The sequence below is a fragment of the Pelecanus crispus genome, chromosome 5 (genome assembly GCF_030463565.1).
Source record: "Pelecanus crispus isolate bPelCri1 chromosome 5, bPelCri1.pri, whole genome shotgun sequence".
NCBI classification, from domain to species: Eukaryota; Metazoa; Chordata; class Aves; order Pelecaniformes; family Pelecanidae; genus Pelecanus; species Pelecanus crispus.
This window is the reverse complement of record NC_134647.1, coordinates 20887229-20915038: the sequence shown is the minus strand read 5'-3', so window position 1 is coordinate 20915038 and position 27810 is coordinate 20887229. Positions and strand designations below refer to the sequence as shown.

Genomic DNA, 27810 nt, shown 5'->3' with positions numbered 1-27810 from the left:
TTTTCATATATACTTAAATGTACATTCTGAAATACCTTAGAAATTCCTGCATATTTAAACACAGTCCCACGTTGCACTGAAAATTGACTCCTTGGTGATATAGGGAGTGGGAACTCCAGTAAGTTTGTTTCTTTCTGGACAAAAGCTTTAGCAATTAATGTTTGTCCAGTGTTCTAGAGAGTGTCTACAACTGCTGAAGCTTTTTGAGCTTTGACTTCAGCTTGTGGATCTTCCACTGGCTGCTGAAAAAGAAAAAAACGTATATCTACCTGGGAAGGAAGGAAAGTTTGCTGAGCATTTTTAGCAAAGGACAGAAATGGCTTAAGACCCGTTTTAGTCAGTGCTGGGTTCCTTTCAATACCAAAATGTCTTAAAGGCTTATTCAATGGGTACTTTTTAGCTTTATTAGTGCTCAGGATATTTGTATGTTTAAATGATACCATTGCAGGATCATTATGCCAGTAATATTCTCACTCACACACCTGTAGAAAATAGGAAGGGTTTCTGATGCAAACCCTAACAAAGAGATGAAACATTGTTTGACTTGTCGAAGATTTTCATTAGAAACAGTTTGCTTGGGTGTAAATCAGCAACTGGTTTAGATGTAAAGGTCTTTACATATGTTCCTCATTCCAAAGCATCATTGTACCTTTTGTTTGTCTGGTAGAGCTGGTCAATGATAGCCTCACCATGAAATCAGCTTTTTCAGTTAACTTCTTGCCTAGATTTGTTGCTTCCACTCTAGAATGTACATGTTTGCTAAGCTTTAGCCTTCAAAAATTCTGGTTCTTGCTCAGAAATTTCTGGCCATGCTCTCTTGCTTTTCACACCACTCCAGTTCAAAATGGTATTACCCAAGTAAAAATCTTTGTGTCTTTTATGTCACCAAAGTTGTCTGGTTGAAGAAAGTGCCAAAAAAAAAAAAAAATTCTTTTACAAAGTTGTTCACTGCTTCTGTGAATAATTCTTCTTTTCTAGTGACACTACTGTCACTTCTTTTTCCCTACTATACAGGCTCTGTGGGTTCTTGCTGATTGTCTGCAAAATGATGCAATTGTTTCCTTTTTTCCACTGCATGTTAACCCGTGTATTTCCACATGATAGCTGTCAAAGCAGGTACAACTCTGAGAGGTGTTTTTGTTAAATTCCAGCTTGAAATCTGTATACTGTTCTAGCCAATGCTTCTTGTAACATTCCTTGTAATATTTTGAATTCTTTCTAATGTTGAAAGGCTATTGGCTTCTGTAAATATCCACCCTTTCCATCAGACAATTCTTGCCTTTGATAATGTCCACGAATCTGCATGGTTGCCTGTTTCAATCCAAGACCAATTGTAAATCCACTTCTCTCTAATTTCAGCTTCAACAGTTATGTCATTTGTTTTCCTTTATCACACAAGTGTAGAGACCAGCATTCTTCAAATTCTGGAATAACTTCATAGCCACCTTCAACTGAATTTATTGAAAGCTGATATGTGTGTCTTGTGCTTCCAAGACAGTTGTTATCTAAAGCACCTGACTGCCTTTCTCTTTTGCTGGCACCTTTCTCCTGTAGATACAGAATTTCACTCTCTTATTCACTATTTTGGGAAGTAAAAGTTGGTTGGGCACCATATTTGCTCTGTTTATTTTTTTGGGGTGTTTTACTTATCTTCCTCTCACTCCTGTATGACAAAGTGTGCAGTGAGACTTCATCACCTGACATGGACATGAGATGTCCACTTTATTCTCTGTCTTTCTCCAAAATGAGAACTCCTCAGCACTTCTGCAGATAATCTGTTTGAAGGGACATATTAAAGACACAAGGAAGGGCAGCACAAAGGTGAATGCCACGGTATCACCATTCATCTGTAGTCTTATCACCTCTTGTAAGCCTATTATCATTGTCTCAGTAGCCCAGTGGCAATCTTGGCATGCAAGGGAAAGTTTTCATTAGTTTCTGTCTTTCCCTAATGGTAGCCTGTGACAATAGCAGCAAAAGTTATTTTGCTGGCTTAGCTTCACCCAAAGGTTTTTGCTTCAATTAGATCACCCACCTGTCACTTATTCTGTAGAATTTAAGCCAGAATTATGTGGCAAAAACAGGGGCATGAAGGATTCCTGGGTCTAGGTCCAAGCATGTTGAATATTATTCTGTACAATTCTGCTGTTACTTAATATGGTCCCAACATCAGTGCTTGTGTGGCTAGGTACAAGATCTTCAGCTGATCTGAAAACAAAGCATTAAAGTGGATCCTGAGTACTGAGGTTATGTTGCAGATACTTGGTTAAACAAATCCCTCAGTTTATGGAGAAATCATATGCAAAATTTCAGATATGAATTAAATTAGTGGTTGTAATACTAGAGAATCCTTCTTGTATGTTTTTAATTGTTTCAGTTATGAATCCTGAAGTGCGTATACTAAATTTAATACAAATTACTGCAGAGGTGGTTTTTAGCAGGTTTTTCTCAATAGATCTGCCCTCTGCCCTAATCACAATTCTTCTGATACCCATTTTCCTTGCCAGCCTGAAGTGAATTGGGAGGCTTTGCATGGTGCACAAATGGCCAGAGTTCTCTTGGCCCAGCGAGCAAAGTGATTTGGAATGGGACATCCATCACTAATAAATAGCAGGAAAAAGGGTTATATATCAAGGTTGCCCATGTGAGTCACTCCTCCGAACCTACTTCACTGCAAACAGGTTGAGATCTTTTTTTTTTTTTTTTTTTTTTTTTTTGTAGGTTCCCAGTTATGACCTGAGAATGACTTTAATTTTTTTGCAAGTACCTTAGTGAATAGGAAAACAAGTATGGGGGTTTCCCAAAGAAGATATTAATCCTTTAGAAATTGTATGTCACAATGGGGGGGTATATTACTTATGGAGGGACAGCAGCTTAACCTCACAATGCAGCAGCTGTAGCAGTTGATTCCTGTAACCTTTGAAAATTAAGAGAGAGGAGATTGTTGAAGAGACTAAGTCTAGGCAGCTCTCTAGTATAGTTCTAAGATATTCTAGAATTTTAGAATAATATTTTTAGGAAGAACACTTTTATTTCTCAGGTTAATAGAAAGGCAGAAAGAAAACTTAAAATATCACACACATCTGTGATGACCTTGATAATTAGCATTTATATATCTAAGTGCAAAGGCAGCCAGTTCTAAAATGACCCCCACTAGGGCAGACTCCACAGGATTAGTTTTAGTTCTTGAATTTTCTCTCTTTTGTACTGATTGCTTCAAATGATGACAGAAATTGGAAACATTTTTGTAATTCTGTAGCCAGGCATTTTCTCCTTTTTAGAAGAAATAGAAATGGTAACTGAATATTTACCAAGACAGACACCAAAATGAGATTATTAATATAGTTGTCTTTGGGACAATGGGGATTAAAGGGACAAACACTCCTGTTCATGAAATAAATTAAACTTAAGACTCTATGATATGTATCATTTATGAAAATACATATTCATATATTTGTGTAGTTTGTACAACCAAAACATCTTATAAATGGTAATGAAATAACAGAAACGCTGTAGCTGTTATTTCCATTCACCAAAATATTACCAACAGAAGAGACTGAGGCAAACTTAAACATAACCGCCCTCACCTTTCAAACCTTATGTCTAGCATGCCCTTCTCTTGGTGTCATTTTTAGGTGGCTTTTGTGGTGCCCTTTTCTAGGAATTCTGGAGCTGACCTCGCTCTTTAATACAAATATTTAAGAAAAAAATACTTGGTCCATGTTTAAAGATAAAAATCTCATATGGACTGTAGAGAAGATGTATTTAATATTAAATGCTAGAGCTATAGAGAGTTTAAACAGTCTTTGTCCATACTAGAATTAAAGCACATTAGTTGAAAGGTTTACAGAGCTTGATTTAAAAATACATCTTTTTTTTTTTTTTTCTTGCAAAAGTCCAGTTGCCTCATGTGGATCAAGTTGGAACCATCTAGGAAGGTTCTGCCCTCAACCATTAGTTATTTCTCTCAATTGAAAGTTGAAGAAAAGTACCACAGCTGAAGTAAAGGAAATTTTAACCTGAAGTGTTTTGCTTTGTACTGAAGCAGACCAAAATTTCTTCTATCTCACTCAGGTGGGCAAGGTTGTCTCCAATGGATGGGCAGATACTAGTTGAGTGTGGTAAATTTTTGAAACAGTTGGATCTGCAGCTCTGCTCATGTCCCTAGTTTTAGACGAGTTCTCTTAGTAAGGCTGTATATTTTTTCCAAATATAGGAGTTGATAATTTATAAAAGTTAGTTATCATGGTGTTACTGATGCAAAGTTATCATAAACCATAGATTGGGAGCTATGCTATTAGTCGTTCACTTCACTGTTAACACACACAATGTATGTAAACAATGTTTATGTGTCTTCACCAGGGTTCTACTCAGCTTAGTTATTGCATCTTATCTAGCACATAAGAATAAACTTTATTTCATAGTGGTGACTTTCCACTATATTTTTTGTTCATTATTGTTTAACCAGAACAGAGAAAATTAACAGCAATGGCTGACATGCATGTATGTATATGTCTGTGTACATGTATCTGTATATACATGCACATATACACACTTACATATTTGCATACATGTATGCATATATACACATGTATGCATGTATGTATACACATCTGTGTATGTGTATGTCAAAGCATCAGAAGCATAACTAAAAATCTATACAGTAGAGTATGCACGAAGCCTGTAAATTACAATGTATTACTGATTTTAAAAAAACTTCTCTAGTGTTAAAAACAAAATCTACTGTCAACATTCAGTATCACTAGTCAACTTCCCCATGAATTTAGTGCTTAATGTGATTCTTTTGGCTTTAAAATTGAAGAATTTTATTAGTTGCTAAAGCTATTCAGTAAGAGGGTATTTCAAAAAGAAACGTAAATTGTAAAATTCAGCTGGGACACTTACTGAACTGTTGGTATTGTTTTGTCAAAAACTGATTTAAAATGAACTAGAAAATTGCCGAACCATCAAAGTATGGGATGTGGGGAAGTTAATATATTAAAGAAACACTATCATGAGAAGAAGTAGTGCCATTTTAAAAATGATATTTTAAGAAATTCACTTATATAGAGAATAGGGCAAAATCATAATCCTTTATGAGCCCAATAAAGACTGCCTAGCTTCTGCCACTTGATACAATACCTTTCTTATTGAACTTGGAAAAAATCGACTACGGAGGGCTTTTTTGTGCAATATAGGTTTAGTTGGCTTTTTAACTTAAAATGGAAGAATAATGATACTGTGATAGGCGTGCTTTGGACTGGCCAGGCTGGTGCACAATACCCTGGACCAGTATGTGCATGCAGTAGTGTCAGGGCTAGTGGCTCTGCAGCCCAGGGTGCTTTGGTTCGACTTGCTGGTTTTGCACCGGCTATGCTGGCAATCTATGTAGCTTGGTAGCGGACTTATAGTAGTGCCTGTTTTAAAGACAGAAATATGTTTTTCTCTCTTCAGCAAGACTTGGGGATGTTATTTTTGCTCTAGAGGCTGGCTGTGCAAGTAGCTGAACAGGAAGTAAATCCTTCTTATTTTATTTGATGTGGCTTCTTGTGACTGGCCCACTGTATAGGATGTGGCATTTTGGAAGATCAAAAACCAAGATGTCATTTTACTTTACCTCACTGGTTAATGTTTGTTTAAATAGTTAACTCAGGCATGTAGAGTACAGACAAAAGATAAGAACGATTAGTATTTGTACTTTGCTTTGTACTTGTGTAGCTGGTGGTTCCTCTGAAAACTACCTGGTGATAGTAAGACAAGGTAAAATATTTGCATTTCCTAGTCTTCTTACCACGTGACTCCTTTCTACTTCAGTCTATTCTTACGTGTCCTTATTTGTGATGTGTAAGTCACTGCAAGGGTGTGGGCTGTTTAATTCCTGGTAACCTACCGAGCTGTAAAAAACTTATTACAATGTGTTGGAAATATGGATTTTCATGCAAAGTTCAAATGCAAGAGAATACTGCTCTTGTTTTATAAGGAAACCTGCCCTTAAAGGGAAAACCAAGTCGAAAAGACTTCCACCTGAAATTGTAATCAAAAATTATTTCAAGCACCAGCATCTGAAGCATAACAATGAGGCTTTTTGAAGTCTGTTGACTTTGCCTATTTAACAGTATTTTAGAGAAAATCCAAGTCCTGTCAGTGTTGGTAACAAAATTCCCATTGACTTCAGTGGACTCTGAGTTTAACTCTGTTAAACAACTGCTCTCAGTGGTCTGTGGCATCTCAGTGGCACTTCCTTTCCCAAGTACTGCCGTGGTGTCTCTGGCGAAATTTCCACTTCTCACGAGGGAGGTTGCATGCAAATCCCACGCAGCACAGAAGGGCGTTTGCTGGAAACACCCGCACTGAGTCTGAGCCAGCCGGAGAGGTGCATGCAGAGCTAGGAGGAGTGGAAAGACCGGAAGATGTTTGATAGTATCCTCTACACATCTACGGTATTGAAAGAGCATCTCTCTCAAACTATTTTAAACTGAAATTATTACATTTCAAAACATATTGCTTGCATTTTTAATTGAATTTTGCCTATCCTATCATCTTCAGCGAGCGTTAAATAACTTGAAAAATCTTGCTGTCTGTGCTCGTTTATAACATAGTGGCTGTAGTTAGAAGTTAATTACAGTCCTGTTCCTAAAGCACAGCCTGCCTCACCATTAAGAAAGCCCTGGTTTCCTTATAAAGAGCCTCTTTGCTGCTATAACACTTTTTTAAAACATACTCCCTACGAGCCATTTAAGAATCAGCAAAGGGTTCAGATGTGGTTCCTTGGGAGCCTGAGTCTACCTTTCACCCATCTCTGCACCCTGCCCTCTTCTCCCCACCACTTGAAGAAGGATGTCTGAAACCAGTTGTCTTCTTACCATGTCCTCCCACCTGCTCTGCTCCTCTGTACTCAAGTGCCTCCCACAAGCTGCAGAAGGCTTCTCTGGGGAAGGTGAGTCCAGCTGTTTTGGCAGCCTGCTGCTTTAGCAGCTGAGACCCAGCCCTCCTCCTTGGCACAGACAAAGCAGTCTTAATGCCGCTCATCAAAACATGTTCGCTGTGGTAAGCATGGAAAAATGAACCAATGGGAATGCAACATGAATAACCTGAAAAACTGCAATTACGATTAACGCTTCAAGTGCTATTTACTTTAACATTTGACCAATATAACGCTGCTAATTTCTTTCAGCTCAATGTGAAATTTAGAGTCTGATTGTTCTAATTGGCAGAAAAGGGAAAGCTGCCAAAAACACACACTGATTTGCCTCCCCCTTGATTCTGTTGACATCACTGAAGTTGCACAGGATACTAATTGTTAAAGAAAGTTACTTTTGGGCTTCAGCTTCTCTCTGCAAACATCCATCTCTGATCTAAAAGATCAGAATTTAAGATCCTCCAAGTTAATGCTGTGAAGCAGATGAGGTGAAAAAAATCCATTAGCTCATCTTTTGGAGCTCTGCAGTGTCCTGCGACTTTGGGGATAGTGGCTTAATTGATCTTTACAAATTAAAATCACAGATGAGCCAACCACTAGAAAACAGCAGTAATGACTAAAGGAAAAGACATCTGTGAATTTGATAGGGACCATTTAAGTATCATAGCCTATAGAAATAACATATGAAGCATTTGGAGAAAGTAGTTCAGCTCTACCACTGAACATATTCAGGCTCAGACACTTATGAAGATTATATACTGACATGAGAGTGGACTGGTCTAATCTAAACTCTATTAGGCTACCAGATCTATCATTAAATCAGTAAAATCCACTTCTTTGGTCCATAGACTGGTGTGATGCATGGATGGCAGAATGATCTGGGGGAACCTCTGACTGCCATGAAGATATTTATCATTGTAATCGAGAACAAACTGAAGGCACTCGTGTAACATGCAGCAGAGACAACAGCCTTGATGTTCCTGTCCCCTAAATCTTTTTCAAGAAAAGGAAATTGCAAGTACTCTTGGAAGCAGCAGGAGCAAAGGGAATGGCTTTTATTCCCCTTTTGTCCCTCCCAAGAATATACCAACCTCTTTCCAAAGAATCTTATTATGTCTCCTTTCACTGAAACCTTTGCAGTCCTTAGTTTGCAAAATTCCTCTGTTTCAAATACTACTTTTGTAAGACGTGGTATAGATTATACATGGCCTGTTTTATCCCTTTGCCAATTATGAGGCTCTAAAGATACTTGCATTTGTCATACTTTTTTTCTACATCTTTTCCTGAGTAGGCATTAAAAAAACAGAGTGAAATTTTAGAAGGAAAAGAAACTCTCCTGATGTTAGAAAGGGTGTGAAAATACTTGGAGAACATTTGTGGGGGGAAAAAAAAACAACAAAAAAATGAAACACACACACCCCCCCACACACACTCGGTCTATTAGGACAAGTTTTCACAATATCCCATGAACAATCACCTGACTCAAAATGTATTCTAGTACAGACTGTTTAATTATGTGTGTAAGCAGCAGGATCACAAGATCCAGGAAAATATTTAGTAACCTTTCAAAAAGTAACATAGAGTTTGAGCCAGGCAGTTTCCTAATGTCAGTATTTTGTACAGCTAAATCTGATGCAGTGATGCTGGTTAGTGACACTGGTGACATTGGCTGGGGCTATGGGCTGCTGCCTGCAGGCAAAAGGACAGAAGTGATGGTAAGAGCGTGTGTTCTTTCTGTCAGTTAAAGCCTAGCTGCGTTTTTCAAATGCTTATAAAGAAAAAAGAATTTTTGGTATGGGTTTGGTCAATTTGAAGATCAAGACCTCTTAAAACTAATGAATCTGGAGTTAGCCAGCTGCCTGTTGACATTATTTCCTTCACGCTATCGGAAATAATACAGTATTGGACAGCTAAAGCAATGAAAAGTTTGGTGATTGTTTATACCATATATGTTGCTTAACGCATTGCCTAGTTTTGATATGACGTCTGTTTAGTAAGGTTGAATTGTAATGAGTCCTTATTTGCATGTGCATACATGCTTTTTACATTATTAAATATCAAAGTTTCAATGTCATTTTCCCTTTTACGTTTATAACAAGTGGCCCATCTGAAATCTTTATGGCTTATGCATCTGCTAAGGAATGGTATCTACTATATACTATTTTAGCTCAACAGGCATGTGAGGTAATATGGCTTAGTCCTTTTTCATTTCAATTTGTGTTGTCTTGCTTAGGCTCCGGGTGAAGAGGGGACATGTGGACAATGACACTGGCTTCACTCATTAAGCCAAGATAATTTGATTGTGTGGCTGAGTCTTATCAAGGCCAATCAGTGCAATAGTTTGGGAGAGAAGATCTATCAAAGGACAGACATCCTTGAAGTAAATTTCCAGTATTCTCCAAGCTTTCCCCCCAACCCCCACCATTTTTTTTTTTTCTCTCCTTATTTTTGCACATTTTAGGACTTGCATGGTAATGCTTTGGTAGATCAGAGATCTGCCTTTTGGGGAAAACGAAGGAAGAGGGTAGAGGTTGCCTCTCCTTTCCTCGGGCTCCTTTTTCTGGGTCAGTCTTCAACCTTCTTTGCCTCCTTTGGGTGTTTTAGTCACCCTATACAGAACCCACTACTGGTGGATCGCACCGCCACGCGCAGAAAGGGCTCGTTTTATTCCTGCTTAGCACTGTGGATTCACACCCTACAAGACTTCTAGTTGAAATCCGGCCTTGGAGAGCTGGCCTTCTCAGTTGGCGTGGCAGGGAAGGCTAACAGTTTCCTTGGCTGGAAGGCATCAAATTGGATAAACAGAAAACGGGGGCCTGGAGAGTGGGAAAGCTCTTGATGGTGATTAGTTGTCATCCTGCTTGTCAGAACAAATGAAGAAGAGGAGCACAATGTTTGCACTGTTTGAACAAGCCTCAGAGAGCAAATTAGATGGTAAATGTGATCATAATTTGCCTGCCTTTCTTGAAACTCCCATGGTGCTATTAGTGTTTTTCTTTTTCAGGTAAAAAAGCTTTAACAAATACATACTTCTGTGGAAACTGAAGTGCACTGAGGTTGTTTACAGACATGGTGTGCAAAGATTTCTGTGGTTTAAGGGATAGTGCTTATTGTATCTACATACTGCAGGCTGGTGCAAGGTGTGTAATGCCATTGGAAATGATAACATATTTCAATATTGCACATGATGTGGAAAAAAAAATATAGATAGGTATCTATACAACTATATATTTAGATAGGTATGCGTATATAAAATAAGCTTGTGCCTGAGCTTTATATTGCACTTTGTTGAGCACTGTTGATAAGCCAATTATGGTATTTTTTGGAAAGGTATCTGGAATGTAAATTCTTCTGTCCTATTATCCTGTGATAATGTGCAGTGGCAGGCTGTGCCCCTTGCTGAACTGCCGGCACACCTAAGGTGACCACAACTGTTACTAAATAAGAAAACCACCACTTCTGTGTTTTGTGTATACAGAAACGTGGAGTAACCTGTAGCATTTAGATAATGAGTTTGGGGTGGAGATGGAGAAATGCTACTTACAGTTTATTTTACACATGAAAGTATTTCACACATAGCAGAAATTGTTAGTGTAAACAAGTATCAATTAAGAGAACAAGTATGAGCATTGTTGGAGAATAAGGTAAAAGCTGTGATGTGAAAGGCTCTCTTGGGCAAAGACAGATGACTGACAGTGAAAAGATTTAAAGTATTTTGATTGCCTTGCAATGAAATCTGAACCTGTGGAAACTAATAAAAATTGACTGAGCTTAATTAGAGACCTATAGGAAGCAAAAAACCTCATTTAAAAAACAAGTGCTTGGACTGTCATATCTCTGATTTGTCGTTACCCCGGCTAGATAGGAGAACATCAGACTGCATCCGAAGTCAGAAATTTCTTCAATATGTTGTCAAAATAAGTAAACAAAATAAAATAAATAGTAACAATAATTGTGGATTCACTATATCACTATGACATAATGGGTAATGACAAGAGAATGTAAAGAGGGGCATATTTTTTTTAATCTCTTTATAAAATCATTTTAGTATACCAGGCAGCTCGGACTGGTCTTGCTGCTCTCTATCAAATTGCATTTGCCTATGCATCTCTCTTCCATATCTTTTATCCATCTTGGTAGGGACCCACTGGTAAAGGACCTTGCTGAAGGGCCAAGGCCAGAGCGTCAACATTACCCAACATGAAAAAGAGAAATGATGTCCTAAAGCACAGAAGCACAGTTCTTGCGTACTGGCTCTGGCTGGCTGTGGTGCACAGAGCTTTAGGAATTACAGTGGCTCTTGGAGCTTCCTTTAGAAATGCATCTTGTTCTGCATCATCTCCAGCAAAGCTCTGTGATGGACATAGATATTCTCTATCGATCTGTTGGGCCTACTTCAGACAGAAACATGTACGTTTTTTGTTCCTGTGTATTTTGGATGAGCTCAGAGCAGAGCAGCAGAATAAATGAAAAATGTTCTGCTTCAGTCAGTCACCTAACATTGCCAGATACCGTATTGTGCAAATACAAGCTGGTAAGTATATACTTTGGTGGCTGATGCAGCTTTCACCAATATTTTAATATACTGAAGTTCCAGTGAATCAAATTATGTTTATAATACAGCTGGCAACATGCTAGTGTATTCCATATTAGTAATGCACATTGACAAGCAATTACATTTCATTTTTCTTTATTGACTATCTGAGGCTTTTTAAAAGTATTTATTTGGCAATTTTGTGTCTCCTTTTTGTTATTTTTAAAGATGTGAGTACTTAGAAGGCTCATACACTAATGCTTTTTAAGCTGTAATAGAAAACACATAGGATATGAACAGTGATGTGAAATAGATTAATTAAAATCAATGTTATTTCAATGAATACTAATTCAATTATTAATGCTTGGATCAGGGGTTTTCCCCATTTTGTGATTATTCAGCTTGTTGGCTCATGTATGCATTTCTGTTGATGAAAGCCATTTCTCCATCTTCCTTTGTTGTTTTGTTTTTTTTCTTCTCTCCTGCCCCTCATTAAAGGAGTATGTTATTGACACCAAATAGGAGATAGGGACTTGCTCATAGCCAATTTACTTTTTTCAGTGCTGTCTCCATCCTCTTTTCCAATCCTGAGCACAATAGCACACAGTCTGTTGCAGAAGTAGCCTAAAAGCTCTTCAAATGTGATTAAAAGTTGGGTTGGCTGGTGTCAGGAGGGCCGTGGTGTGGGTTCCTTAGCTGTCGTTGGGGTGGGCTGTCAGAAACCACCAAGCCCTGATGCCCAACGCTACCTCTGCGAGCCCACCGCCACTGGGCTTTCCACCCCTCTGGCCCCATGTGCTCGGGTGGATGGTGGAGAAAAGCTGTGGAGAACCTGCTGCCTGGCTCTGGGCTGAGGAAAATTGCTGTCTTCTCCTCTTTGCCCTGACTGCTATTAATATCTCTTCCCCCAGGCTACTGGATCATATGATTTCAGCTGAAATAGATTAAAAATTCCTCTGTTTTGATGCCAACAATAATGTGATAAATTTGTTTGCTAGGTCTCTGGGGTTTTTGCTTTTGTAACTTCAAGGGATAACCTCAGGGTCCAAGGGAAAGATTGTTATCCCATTGAATTTGGAGAGTGGGTTCCCCCACCCCCCACTATTTTAACAATTATTAGAAAATAGTCTATTAAAAATATGTAATTCACCTCTTAATTATTTACTGCAAACAGAACAGGGGTTTTTGTGTGTGTGTATGTTTGCACAGAGCAGAGGAGACAGCATCTCTTGGTTTTTTTGGTCTGTTTTCAGGAAGTCCAGTGTGGTAACTGGCTAAGATAGCTGTTTCTGCAACAATAGTGCAGGTAAAATAAAACATCTTTTTTTTCCCCCATAATTAACAAATGTTGTCCAGACAGCGCAAAGCAGTTTGAAAGGATTCCTAGAGTGGAGGATTGTCAACAGGGCCTTGGCAAATGAGCAGTAATTTCTGGGACCACTACAGTTTGGAAGAGGTACAGTTCATACTATTGAGACCTTTGGGGAAAACGATGCTATGAAGTACAAGAGCTATTACAATACCTATAGCACATAAATAGGGAAGGACAACAACTTGGTATATTATGAATCTTCAGAGAAGCTAATGCTTTTGAATAACATTTGTTTAAATATTATTTGTTGGATTACAATAAATTATCATGGATTCTCAGACACAGCTGAGCTGTAATGTTATTCTTTTCTAGCCAGCTAGGATTTGGTCTTCAGTTAAAGCCATTGTACATCTCCAATACTAAAGTGTAATGTTCCTGTCTTCAGCAGTATCTGTAGTTCTGTCAGCCAGGTGCAGTAGGGCTTTTTCCCTTCACTGTGAATTAGGAGTACATATTATTTCAATTATTTATTACGACTGCTACTTATAGAAACTGCATTAACCAGTAGTATGATTTGCATTTCTGTAATGCTTTCTGTAGCACTCTGAAACTTTACAGATTTGTTAGAAAACATGGCTTAGATTGGAAAACATTTTGGGCAATAACCAAGAAAATGAAGTGGTTGTTGAAAGGCAGATCTGTTGCCATCACAGATTCTGAGTGGAGAAATTCTGAGACTAGGTCATTTGCCCAGTGCCTGCGTCATCGCGCTTCCAGCCCTCCTAACAGTGGACAGACACAAAATATCTTTCACGTATATTTTTTCACATACCCTTCTCTTAGTAATCATCTCTCCCTGATGGGACACTTAAAATACTCTCGATGTGCTTAAGGCTCTGCTGACAAGCAAGAAAGAGTTCATGAAAGTGCTTTATTCATGTCTTTCTCTCTTTCACTTTTTCTCTTTTCTTTTTCCTTATTTTCTGCCCCCACTGATCTCCATATCTCTGTTGCTTGATCTGAATGAGATTTGTGATATGTCGTGTAACAAGATTTTAGTGACATCTAGCCATTCACCTAAGTAGTTTTTCAACACTGCTAGCAATTGAAGGAGGAAGGAATGTAACTTTTCCTCACATCAAAGAAAATATTCTTACTTTGTTTGGCAATAGCACTGGGAACAGCTTGGTGCACTTATAAGGTATCTTACAACTTGCTGCTGCTGTAGTGGAATGGGGTTAATCAGTCATCCAGAGGAAAGAATGAAATGACTCATATGTGGGACTTGGCATAATACAGTGTCCAAGTCCCAAATCTTGCCGGCTATAAACTTTAGTTCCCCACAGCCCTTCCACATAATTTCTCTGTAGGCATTAGCTAAATACTGTCATTCTAGACTTTCATCCAACCCTAAGGATCCCAAAGAACTTGTTATTTAAATGGGTTATTCAAATTTGAATATGACCACTTTACAAATACTTAGGCAAAGAGTACGACTTACTACAAAAATTTACCCCGCTGCTTCTCAGTTAGATAAGACAAGTTGTTTAGGCATATCAAGGGTTCAAAATTCCTTTGTTTGAGTCTCTGATCTACAACATTCCTCAGATTATGTTCTGATAAAAGCAAGAGAGAAGAGGTTGTTTGGATTTGACTTCTTAACCGGCTGCTATAAAGCTAACTTTCAGCTCAACCTCAAACCATTTTCACTCTTCCCTTGAATTCTCTTTTGCTGAAAGATACGTTTTAATGGGTGGGAGTAACTTGTTGTATCCATCTAACTATGGATTCTTCTTCCAAGCTTCATCTTAAGAAGGATGGAATTGAGGAAGAGAGACTAAAGGATTCATCTTGGGGTAAGGGAACTTATTTTTTTCCTCCTTCAGAGTTATTTCTCTCCACTTAGAAGCTACTGTTCCCATTCTCATACATATGGGATTCTCATGATTTGAATTTGATGTGTTTAAGAGAATGTCAAAAGTGAGGAAGAAGAAGGTGTCCTAGATCTACTTCATTTGAAGTTAACAATAGACGGGAACAATTTCATATGAAATGTTTGGCTTGTGTTTCAAGACATATCTTTATAATATTATTTTTGCTCTTTACACCAAAGGAAGATTTTATTTTCATTATCCTTTGCAGTTAGGATGATAACTGTTTCAGGTGGTACTTTCTGGCCTCTTCAGTGTCTTGTGTTGAGCCTCCACAAAAAGGCAAGCCTTGGTTCATTGGTAGAGTAATTCATAATTCAGGTCTACAGATTGTCCAGTAAAGACTCTTGGACTTGGGACTTAATTCCACCAGGTACATCCTTTCATTATAGAGTTACAAACATAGAATGATTGAACAGTATAAAGCAAAGTAATTAGCACATTCTTTTACTAGGTTCTGCCAGAGAAAAAATTTGAGATCCATCAACATGCTATTTGGACTGCTTGTTTTTCCATCTTTATTGGTCTGCTGTAATTAAAGTAATTTCTGTTTAAAGTATTTTATTGAATGATGATAATTCCTTTCCCTCTCCTCTTTGTTGGAAATATTTGCTATTGTTTTAACTTCTTCCCTTCTGTATTGGGTTGACAAGACACAGGGTAGCCATGCAAGAGAAGATAGAAATTATTTCTTTACCTGTATTTTTATCATTTCCAAGCTTGGGGATTGGATCTATCAGAATTCACCTTGTGTTTATCTAAAAGATTCTTTATGCCTTACAGGCTTGTAAAGTTAAGAAAATAATATTTTTTTTATTACTAACATGAGGCTAAACAAATGGGAAAACACTTCAGGTTTTGGGATAATTGCTGATGGGGAAAAAAATAATGGAGAGAGGAGACTTATAGATTCTTCCTAGAGTTTTTCTAAGAAATAATTTTTCTAAAGTAATTTTTGGTCTTTATGTCTCCTCAGCTATGGCAGAATGCCTGAGCTTTAAATTGCCTGCCGTAATGAAAGGTGACATCAGGTGAAACCAGAATTCAGCAGTGGGACTAATGGGATATTACATGGGAGCCTGGTGTTAGTATACAGACACCAGATAGAGTAGGAAACAAGTCTGTTAGGAAAGGTTAGGAGAATGGTATGTGTCCATTTGAAAATTATAGGTAAAGAAACTAAATTTGTCTTTCAAAGAAGGACATTAAAGGGTTGCCTACTATTGTTTTGCAGAGGGGAACATCTTGTAAAGCATGATCCGATCATGCTCCAAAAGACCTGTTTGGACTTTATCTTTTTTTTTTTCCTTATTTTTTGTCTTGCTGGCATGACATGGCTACTGTAGAGAAGTGATGAAAGAAGTTAAAGGTGTTTAGTCATATTACTGGAGCAAATGAATGAAAGTAAGTGATAATATAATTTTATGGTTCACTTACTGATTATAACCAAATGGTGTCTTTCACAGCATTGAATCAATACTCTGGGCCAGAGACTGCAAAATGATTGACTCCCAGTGTGATTCCAGAGCCAAGGTGGCCAACAGAGGAGGGGAAAAGTGTGTAATGCACAGAGGAAAAATACAAAGTCAATGAGTAAAAGAATGCTCAATAGATGCTTCCTTTGGTGACATGGTTCCCTTTTAAAAATATTCTACACATATGCAGCTTCCAGGTGGAGACTAGCTGATTAAGATAGGATAGGTTTCTGTTTAGTTCAGTAGGAAATACTGTCTTTTTAAAAGGTGACAGAAATTGTGTGAGTATTTCCTGCATGAGGAAGCTGAGCAGATGAAATTATGGCTCCTGATGATTCAGCATCAGCAGCTTTTCTGAACTCTAAGTCACTGGCATCATTTTGTCTTTTCTTGGAATAATTTGATATGTTAAATTTTTGTTCCAGTTTCTCTGTTTCAGTTTGTTTGATAATGATTTACTGTCTATTCCCTTTGTCTCATGTTTTGTTTGTGAAATTCTTAATTGCAGATTGTCCTTGGCAATAACTGGCATTTGTCTTAGTTTTTGCCCACGGGTGTCAGTCCAAATGCTTGTAGGAGTTTACTGCTACCATAAACATTTCTGCTCAGTCACCAAAATCCTTACTGAAGGTTGGTAGATAACGCTGTCCCTGCCATCATGCTTTCTCCAGCACCTCAGTTTTAGTTAGCTTTAATAAGTTTTCTCTTAGGGACGAGAAGATGAGATAAACGTGTTTATCCTCTTTGAAAGGGACGGGGCAGGAACCTTCTCTGAAATACAGTGAAATCTCATTGCCTCCCCAGACCTAGTGGCTCCCAACATTCAGATACCCAGCAGAAGCCAAAAATGTTAAGGTGTACTAATGTAGCACACCTGCTTTAACGTGGCAAAAGGCTGACAGTAGCTGTACAGTCAGTTATGATCATATTTAGTCTGTAGCTTTTCTCCTCTGGTTGTCAAAAACCTCTACTACTTCCCTGGCAGGGAGTCGTCTTCTGACAGACCTTATTACCAGAATATATTTTATTCTTATATCAGAATTGGCTTCCATGATAGCTCTAGTATTGTATCATTGCTAACTATTCCTCTCAAGAGCTTCAATCCCTACTTAATGTTGCCAAAGACACTATGGTTCTGGTGAAAGCATTGCAAAATTTTCAGCAAAGGGTAGCATCTAGTGCATCTGGAGAAGTATCCAGCTGCTTTCAACAAGTTCCTATCAGGGCAAATAGGAAGCAGTGCTGTTGCCAGCAAGCTTTCTTGTACAGACCTATATCCTTCTGGAGCAAGGGATAGAAGAATGACACCAGGTTCACTTACCAACTCATCACACAGCCCTTGAGGAACTATTACAGCTCAACAGATTAATCAGATAGATTAATACTCCTGCTCTCTGGTGATTACCAGAGGTCTGTTTTGATGGCTCTCATTCTGGCACTTTTCCCACTGAAACCCTTTTCCGTGTTAAAGTGGAACTAATTAATTCTAGGGCAATACTGAATGGTTTCTTTCAGGTTAACAGTTCAGCCAGTTTATGTCTGGATGCTCTAAGTCCCACTGAGATATCTTAAAGCAATTCTCCAGACAGTGTAGTAAGGTTACCTTGCTACTGCATATACAAGCTTTTGAGTAAGTGAGATCATAAGTAGTTATAATCTTAAACATTTATAGTTTTGAGTTGCATGGCTTGTTTTTTCTGTCACGAAGATGCCATGTTTGTCTTTTACTGAAGATCACCTGTATTTCTTCATTAGTACTTTCAGATAGACAGCATTCTTCTGCACAGGGATCATAATCTGCCATGTGTTAATAGCACGTCACTCTACTCCAGAAGTGGCTGCGTTGTGGTGACCACCTTTAAGACAGAGTATCTATCATATGATAGCAGCTGAGAGGCATGACGGTTGACATACAACAATGAAGACAATTCTACGGGAATTATGTGCAACCTTTAGTCAGGGTCTCTAAGTTTTGTAGCAGAGGCAATAATATATATTACATTTGTAGCAAAGTAAAAAATAAACCTGCCTGCTTCTGTGATTATCAAATAATCAAAACCCGTGATTGCCAGATAATCAAAATAATCACTGCATCCTCAACCATAAAACTTTCCATTAACTTTTTTTTCTTCCTGAGTGGATAAGATTCGAGTTGAATGACATATGACAATGTTTCTAAATAATTTTTATTTTTAAAATGGAATTCCTTGTCTAGACATATTCTAAAATTTTAAACAATGGTAGAAGAAATCCAAATATTGGCCTCCTTTTGAGAGTCTATAATCTGCCCATTTTTTGGTATATTTTCAACTTGTGTTGAAAATACTTTCCAATGTTATATTATTCTGACAGCCTAGCCTAAAGTTCTAAAAATTAATTGTATCTCTACAACATTTGAAAATCAGCTTTTTAAAATATGATTGTGAAAAATGTTATCCTTTAATTAGTTCCAGAGGAAATGTAATTGTGGAAGACTTCACCAACGTGAATCTTCTCTAAGGAAAAGCATTTTGAAAAAGCCAGTTTGGCAAGCTGCTGTCTTGATTGCTAAACACCAATTCAAGAAATTCCTATTTGACTTTAGGGTAGGCACATTTCTACTGGAAAACACACAAGGTTTTGCAGTGATTTATATACATATTTTGCCAACTCAGTGCTGTGATGCTCAATATCTTGAAGAATGAACTCTCTAGAATTAGGCACTTGGTAGCCTTGAGCGCCTCTTTGTTCTCTTAGGTTTTGTGCTTAATTGATTTGCTACTTATTTTTGAGTGGGTTTTTATTTTTATTGTTATTGTGCTACCATTAATAGTTTTATTTCTTATTCCTTTTCCTTTTTATTGGAGCGTACTACACTTGACTTGGAGCTCTTAGCATATTTATTCTGTATTAAATACTAGCCTAGCAAAAGCCAACCCCAAAGGGACTCAGCCATTTCCAGTTGTGTCTGAAATAATCTCTATACTGCTGTGAGCAGGGACTGTCCCCAAAAGCGCTGAGTTGTTCCTTGTGTCGGGGAAACAGTATTACAGTGGTTTGATTTGCCATAACTGAGTAGCAAAAGGACAGGAAGGTCTTGAAGAAGATGAATTATATGATCCTCCAATTCAGTCTGCAGAAATAAGGGTATTCTTAAGAAAATTTAGACAGAGTAGTGAAAATTCAGCCACTTCTAATCTCCACTAGATTGACAGCAGTATTTCTAAGTTATGTATCGACTGTCTGAGAGAAGGCAGGCTCCATTTTTGCCCTCAATGTTGGGAGGGAGCAAAACCAACCGAAACCTATATTCCAGAAAAGGCCGGGATTATTTGGCAAAGGTGGTGACACTATGCTTGGCTTTGCTGACCATTACCCTTCTGGAATTATCCAAAACAATCGATAGTTCCATGTTTTACCCCATTGCAGGTGATATGGCTGCTGTACTGATGATTGTCTTATATATTTACTTGAGGTTGCCTCCCCATTCCAGTGTGATCCATCCATCTTCTCTGTTCTCACAATTTGGAAAAATGGCTACAGCCCAAGAGAAGCTGAATAATCTCCTAAATCTCCTGGCAATACTGCTGGGAGAAGAGGTCCAGTCTTTGTACTTCTTGCATCTGGTGTCAGGCTGTAAGGGAAATAATAGCACAGCACAAGATCTAATGGGGAATTCGGCACACAGCTGATTTGAGGTACTACGCTGTATTTCTGTGATGATCAAAAATTCCCAAGTGATTCATGGAGAGCAAATTGGGTTGGAAGGGACCGCTGGAGGGAGGTCATCTAGCCCAACCTTTTGCTCAGGGCAGGGCTAATTCAAAATTTTATCAGGTCAGTCAGGGCCTCGTCCTGTTGAGGTCTGACAGTCTCCAGGAATGGAGATTCCCCAGCCTCCCTGGGCAGCCTGTCCCAGGGATCAGCAGTTTTGAGAGTGGTGTCTGTACTATGCCCTTCCCTTCAGTGTGGCCACCGAAACACACACTGCTTTTTCGATAGGTAAATTTGCATATGGGGCATTTCACCTTTTATTGTCACCTCCTATAGAGGAACAGTAGGCAACAGCTAAGATATGGTTTGCAATGGACAATTTTCAAAAGTACTTTTTGGACAGGGGGTGGGGAAGCACATATATGTAACTATCATAGCGCACAGTAGTGAAAAGCAGGCACCTCTAGCTCTGAAAGGATCACTTTGATTGTTACCTTCTGGAATTGTTACTAAAGGAGAAGTGGAGAAAAAAAGATGCATAGCACTGGTTAGTTTCTGAAGGGAAATGACGGTAGTGAAACATATTTGGTATAGGAAAGAGATTGCCAAGGGAGGACATTGTTTATCTGAGGTTCTTGAAAGGTATAGACATCAAGGAAGAAGAGAAATTCTTCAGAGGGGGACATGGGAGTGTAACTAATGGATTGGGAGAATTAATGGGATAATAAAATAATTAAGAAAGGAGAAATTTCACCTGAGGCTGTCAAATTTGACATAACTGATAGGAGATGGAATTTCCTAGGTTATACTTGAAGAAGAATTAATTCAAGAAGTGTCAATTGGCCAATAAATCATTTCAGTTGGAATTGCAGAAGAGGTCTGTAGCTTCCAAAAGAAAATTGTGTTTGTTTTTGTATGTGAAAAGATCACCGTATAGTATGCCAAACTCTGTATAAATGTTGGCAGCCAGGACTCTCTGAACAAAGACTGTTTAATCACTTTAAGCACAGGCATCTTGTGGGTTACTGTGCAATGAGAGTTTTATTTATTTGTATTTCAGTTGTTTTGTCTCTAATTTTAAAATAAGTTTTCCAAATGTTCTGTTTCTCTTCTTTAATTTGTATTTTATTTCCTCAACCTCTTCATTTTTCACAGGCTAAAATCAGCAATAATGCAAATACTTGGGTAAGAGTTTTGAGTGAGTCTCTCATCTCTGGACATCTTTACTGTGTTCCCTTGTATTTAATCTTTCTTCTCTTCCTCTTCCCTGTTATATTTCTGTCAGCCAAAAAAAGCATTAAATTATATGGGATATGGGGTGGCTCTTGTCCTCTTATTTTTTAGATGTTTTCTCTCTTAAGGGTTGCAGTTGGTTTCTTTTTGTTTCTCCTTTTTCAGAGGAGAAACTACCACAGAACATATCTGCAAGAGCAATCACTGGCTTTTATGGTGTGTGTGATATTCTGCAGCACAGATAATGCTATAAATACAATGCTACATCTATCAGTGAACTAAGATTTTTGTCATTTTAGGTTCTTGTGTGCACAGTGTTTCTGCAGTTTCTGTTACGGTCCTAGACTTGTGACAAGAGAAGGGCTGAGTTTGCCACTAAAGTGGATCAAATCACTTGTTTGGTTAGGAGGAAAGGTAATTTCCAGGCTGTTTTAACTTGATATTTTTACTTATGTCAATTTGTAGCAACTCAAAGAGCCTGCTGGATTTTGTGGAGACTGCTGTATTTACAGTCAGTGTCGGGGTTACCAGTAAGTAGCCAACAAGCCCACTACGGAGTGGGAGTGACGTTATCAGTCATCTTTTCTCCTGTCTAGACTTGCAAGCAAGGGAAGTACATTCACTTGTCTGAGCTAGTGTAGGAGGTTGTATGTGTACATAGATAAGAAATTACCTTTATTTATGGGAAGAAATCCTTCTTCCTTTTTGAACTGGCAGGCTGAGTGAAACAGTTACAGTTCTCCTTTAAGTAAATGTCAGATTGATGCCAGTCTTGCCTCAATCAAGCCTTAAAACAGTTATTATTGCAAGACAAGGTGATTTCTGTTCCACTGGCTGGTTGGCCCTCTTGGACATGGCTTCAGCTGTTCCTTTGAAATTCCCGTTGAAAATTTTTTAGTTTAACACGAGCCAACATTTTAAAAATATTGATTTTTGCAATTGCCTATTGTATTGGTAAGGTAGGGCAAGTATTGGTTAAGTGTGTTGTAGCAATAGTTTACTTCTCATTTCCTTGCTGTGCAGTACGATCCATGCTCTTCTGTGGCATTCTCTTTTACTTGAAAAGCTTGACACTAAGTGGATATATATTTTTAAACATAGACAGGAAAGCTATTATTTTTTATTTAGCTTTTACTGTGTAATGGAATTTGTGACAAGGTTATTTGCTTCAATATAATTTTGTGTACTGATTAGTGTTCTTTGGAAAGGGCCTTGAGGCGTGTTGCACGAAAGACGCTATATAAGTAGGGAATGGAAGGGTAAACGACCTTCATTTAAATGCAGTCAAGTAATCATTATCAAAGTTTTAAGCAATTTGAACTGCCTAACAGGAGGTATGATGACAATAATTGCCAATGTCCTTAAAGGACAGCTGTACCCATTTGATCACTGCCACATGCTTAAAGTTCATAAAAGGAAAACCACTTTTCACAATCTCTAAGCATTATCTGAAGATATCTATTTAAAAAAAACCAACCAAACCAACCAACCAACCAAAAAAAACCCCAACCCCAACAGAAAAACACATATTACAAAATGGATATTTTGGGGGTCTCTGCATGTAGCCCAACAGGATTTTATCATATAGCAGTGTAGGTGCTAAAACCAGAGGGCACAAGTGAATTATTATTAGTTAAAATAAATAAATAAATTTTTAAAAATAAAGTTGCATTAGTATTTAAATAAGAATGAAGCAGGCAGCGCATATCTAAAGAGGAATGGTTTTGCCATGTGAGTGGAAGGAATGGGGGGCTCTGCAATGCTGTTCTGAGCTTAACCTTTAGGTAACTGGGCACAAGGAAGTGAGTTATGCTGAAGAACTGAGTAGAAATGTATAATTATTTTTATTTACTCCTTTCCCTACCCAAAATAATCTTAAAACATACCCACATACAGACATTGCACAAGCAGAAATGGACTTTGCCTGTTCTCTGAGGTGCATATAGAGTAGTTGGCTCCAGTTTGGAAGCAACAGTTCATCCCTTACTGTGGCTCTGCACCAAGTTAATATTTCCTGTCTTTCTCTTAATGTTCTCATCACTGGCCTAGTCCCACCAGTTTTCCACAGGCTAAGAGCAGCTCTGTAACCCTTCTGAAATGGGTATATAAAATACAAAAGGGCCTAGGGAATCTCAAAGTCCAGTCCCCTACTGTCACTATATATTATAATATAAAATGATAAAGCTGTGTCTTAACATGAGCTAATTATTTTTGTCCTTCAGGACTCTGGTTGGCTGTTCAATAATGTTACTGCCCTGGGAGTTACAGATCTTCTAATTTGCAGCATAAATATATTTATGGCTGTTTTATACTTATTTGTTCTTGTGCCAATGTTGTCTTTTTGACTTAAATAGTTCCTCTCCAGTGTATATGCTTTGCTGATTATATTTTTACAGAGGAATCATATTCCTATTCAGTCGTGGCATGGTAGAGCAAGCCAACGTCTTTTATTCTCTGTGAATGTACACTCTTCATTCCCAGTGACATCCCTATAGCCCTTCCCTGTTCTTCTTCCAGTTTAAATTAATCTTCCCTGAAGAAAATCAGAATTACAGTTCTGGTGAGGTTTCACTGTGTAATGACATTAATACTTTCTTGGAAAAAAACCTGCCTGTTTCTGTTTCATAACTACATAGCTTGTTTCCATATTTACATCAAATTAGTTGGTGAAAGTCCATCTTCCAATCAGCTTATACCTTTCAGGTTTTTTCCTTTCCCTTTCCTTTGTGATTAAGTTTCAACTTGTAACAATTTTTTTTCACTATTAACTCATACTTCTTACTACTACTTGCCGTTCATTACCTGTGTTTACATGGAACATGATATTTTACCTGTATGATTGTCCTGGTTTCGGCTGGGATAGAGTTAATTTTCTTCCTAGCAGCAGGCATAGTGCTGTGTTTTGGATTTAGTAGGAGAATAATGCTGATAACACCCTGATGTTTTTAGTTGTTGCTAAGTAGTGCTTATGCTAGTCAAGGACTTTTCAGCTTCCCATGCTCTGCCAGGTGCACAAGAAACTGGGAGGGGGCACAGCCAGAATAGTTGATCCAAACTGACCAAAGGGCTATTCCATACCATATGACGACATGCCCAGTATATAAACTGGGGGGTGTTGGCCGGGGAGCAGCGATCGCTGCTCGGGAACTGTCTGGGTATCGGTCGGCGGGTGGTGAGCAATTGCATTGTGCATCACTTGCTTCGTATATCATTATTATTATCATCATTATTATTAGCATTACTATTTTACTTTATTTCAATTATTAAACTGTTCTTATCTCAACCCAGGAGTGTTTTTTTTCACTCTTACTTCTCCGATTCTCTCCCCCATCCCATTGGGGTAGGGGGAGTGAGCGAGTGGCTGCGTGGTGCTGAGCTGCTGGCTGGGGCTAAACCACGACAATGATATTTTGATTTTTCTTTCTCCTGGTGGTGCCTCCTAATTTTGTGTAATCTGCAAGTCTCCACTGTGTGTTCCTACTTCTTATGTCATATTCATATTCAATAATGAATTTAAGTTTTGCAAGCTGATCTCTGAGGATCTTCGTTACCAAGCTTCCTCCAGTTCAGTCGATGCCCTTTCAATACTGTCTGTCATTATACCCTTTTTAGTATTGCCTTAACTAATTTACAGTCCTTTTACTAATTCCTGACTTTCCAGCTGTTAATGCATAAGGTAACCTATCATATATATGCAGGTGTGCAGTTAGGTGATTCAGTAATTTCCTTTGCTTAAAATCAGCCATATTATCAAAGAAATTAGCTTGGCATTAATTACCTTCTATAAACCCATTGTGAACTGCATCCCATTTTTCTGCAATGCATATATGTATTTAAACCTTGAACTAATAGAAGAACTATTGTCTGGATCAATTCACCTCTTCTGCCTCCTTAAATACTGGTGCCACCCCCATTCCCTCCAAGTCCAGATATAATCTGGGAGTTTTAATGCATAATTTCTAGGACTGCTCCAGCACACTTCTTTTTTTTTTTCTCTATGTCTATTATTTTGACACGACCAGAGTGTTTTATCCAACATATCCCTTTTTATGTCTTCACAGTCTATAATGTCATCAGACACCCTTTTCTGTCTATTTTTGTTTTTCCTAAAGAACACATGCATTTTGGTATCTGTGTTCCAGCCCTGACTGCTGTTTCAACATATTTTGCTTTCCTGCAATAGCTCATACTACATCCTGCAGCACTTCAAACTTTTCCATTTTGTTTAAGAATGCAAGCAGTCAGAGCAACAAACCTTAAAAGTATTTCTTACTGATTGGATCCAGCTCCCTAATTAGTCTATTCATGAACCATGCCATCTAACTGATGATTATTTGCATCAAAATTAGTATTTTCTTCTCGATGTCCATCGTATTTCCCCCCTCTGTTCTTTAAGCCATTATTGTATCCCTGTTTTCTTGATTTCCTCCTTCCTTTGAATCAAATCCAGATGTGGAAAATATGTGCCTCTCCCAACAGTCTTCCTTTCTTTTTTAGTTTACAGCTAATGTACATGTAGATGTGCACTCAATGAAGGAAGAAGAGAGATCTCAATAGAAGTTTAGGGAAATAGTGAGTAGATGCAACTTGCATTGCAAAAATAAAACTCAAGATTTGCCTTTCTGAAAGGGGGTCATCCTCTGGGTTTTTTTGATAGATCTTTCTTTCTCTATTTTGGACGTAATTTTTTTAAACTATGAAAAGTTCCATTGAAGACTTCTGGAAAACTTGGAATATGTCTTACTGTATTTTAAATTGACCTACCATGTATCTTACACATGAAAAAATAAATGTCTAATAAATAGGAAGTTGGCATAGATATTTCACTGTCATTACTTAATGTCAGTGACATTCTTCAAAGTTTTGCTGTTCCTCTGAAGTCTCCCAGGCTACACGATATAAACTAAATGGAGCCAGGACATACATTCAAGTCTGGGCTCAAGACCACTAACCTCCATACTGTGCCACTTGTCCTCAAGGCTGGAGACTGGGACCTGGCCCACTTTATGTGTTAGTATAGTAAGTTATTTCTGGAGAGAAATAATATTTGCCAAGTAAGTTCCCATCTGTAAATCTCACAGGAAGTATTTTACCCCCATAGCAAGAAGTGAGAAATGTTTGTTTTCTTCTTAATAAGAATAACTGATAGTAATCATAGCAGGTAGGAAGGGTCTGGGAATGTAGATTTATGCCCGAGCTGTTAAATTTCCCAGGCTTCAGCCTGCTTTGGAATCAATTGCTCTGAGTTACTGTGCAGAATGGGGAGGAGGAAGGAAAGTATTCTGCATTTTCTGAAGTGAATCACTGTCCCAGGCTCTGTGTGAGAACTGGTGTTCTTTAGAACTAGGAATGTCGCCCCTGCATCCCTGATTAAAACACACTGTCCTAGGTTTTGTTCTTTCTACATGCTCACAATTACTCTCCACAAATGGTTCATACCAAAGTTATCCTCTTTGTACCTTACAGTCTTTACTATGAGAAAAAGTGCTGCTGTTCTCTCTCTGTCTTCAGGATGCCCTCTTCTCAAGGTGTAAAACCAGCCCATTCTACATGAACAACTTTTGCATGGAGAGGGAGGGAAAAGGGGAATACTTTTCAGTAGAAAATGGCCAAAATTTTAGGCTGCATCTTTGAAACGAACAGATTTTGCTTGAGCCTCCTGAGATTTTCTCACCACTGTTACTCAGTGAAACTGTATTTATAAGATTATTTTAGCATCAAAACACAACTGCATTTAATTCCACTGCATTGTACTTTTGTTACTTTGAGCAGACGTTGATGTGTGTATCAGCTCTGCAGAGTTCTGAAAGAGTTTTAAGAAACAAATATCATAAAACACACATGTCAAAATAAAAATGAAATTATAAGTCAAAATGTCTTGTGGCTTAGGTTGAAGGAAGAAAGGGAAAGCTAATAAAAGAAGAACATTTGTATATTTTTAGCCACAAAAGGGATTTATTCATTTCTCCATGCCACTGTGCTACATTATTCTCTCATAGAACAGGTGAAGAAACAAATACTGCAGAGAATAATTTTTAGAAAGACATTTTTTTACATGTAACAAATTAACAAAGAGAGTTCAGATGCTTACAGTGATAACACAGGTATTTTTAATAAGAAAATTGCAGAAAAGCACCAAATAACTAGAGTAATGATGAAATTCTTTGACTCCACTGGGGTATCTTTTTCAAAGAGAAAACAGCCTAAGCCAAAAGGTTGTAGATTGTAGAAATCAAAAGCAAAATTTTAAAATAACAGCCTATGCAATGCCATTACAGCTTTCTTTTTCTTTTGAGTTCCTGTATTTGGGGAGATTCATTTTATATTGAGGAACTTTTTGCTGCGTTATTTACTAGTTTTGCATCTTCTGATATACTTTGCAACACTGCAAATAGAGATCAGATAAATACAATTAGAATTTTTTCACCATTCTCTATTATATTACATATGGTGACGACACAACTATTATCTTTGCTTCACCGTACACTACCTATGAGAATGACCTTCCTCAAAGCAAAAACTCACTGTGATTTCAAGCTGAGTAACAGCCAATGTTTTTCAATGGGAAGCTGGTGACGATCTTTAGGTTAATTGTTGACCACAACAGAAATTGCAATTGCTCGTTATTTCCTTAATTTGTACTTGCGCTGGGAAAGTACTTGCAGTGAAATATTTGTATTGTCACACTTAGGCTTGATGGCATTAGGCATAAT

General features: G+C 38.0%; 1 protein-coding gene across 1 annotated transcript in view; it reads left to right on the top strand.

Moving 5' to 3' along the window:
• FIGN (fidgetin, microtubule severing factor) overlaps positions 1-27810 on the top strand; it is a 97435-nt gene that overhangs the window by 42238 nt on the left and 27387 nt on the right. The window contains exon 2 of the mRNA XM_075711257.1: positions 14567-14621. Coding sequence (XP_075567372.1) covers positions 14567-14621 — 55 coding nt within the window. The remainder of the gene's footprint in view (positions 1-14566; positions 14622-27810) is intronic.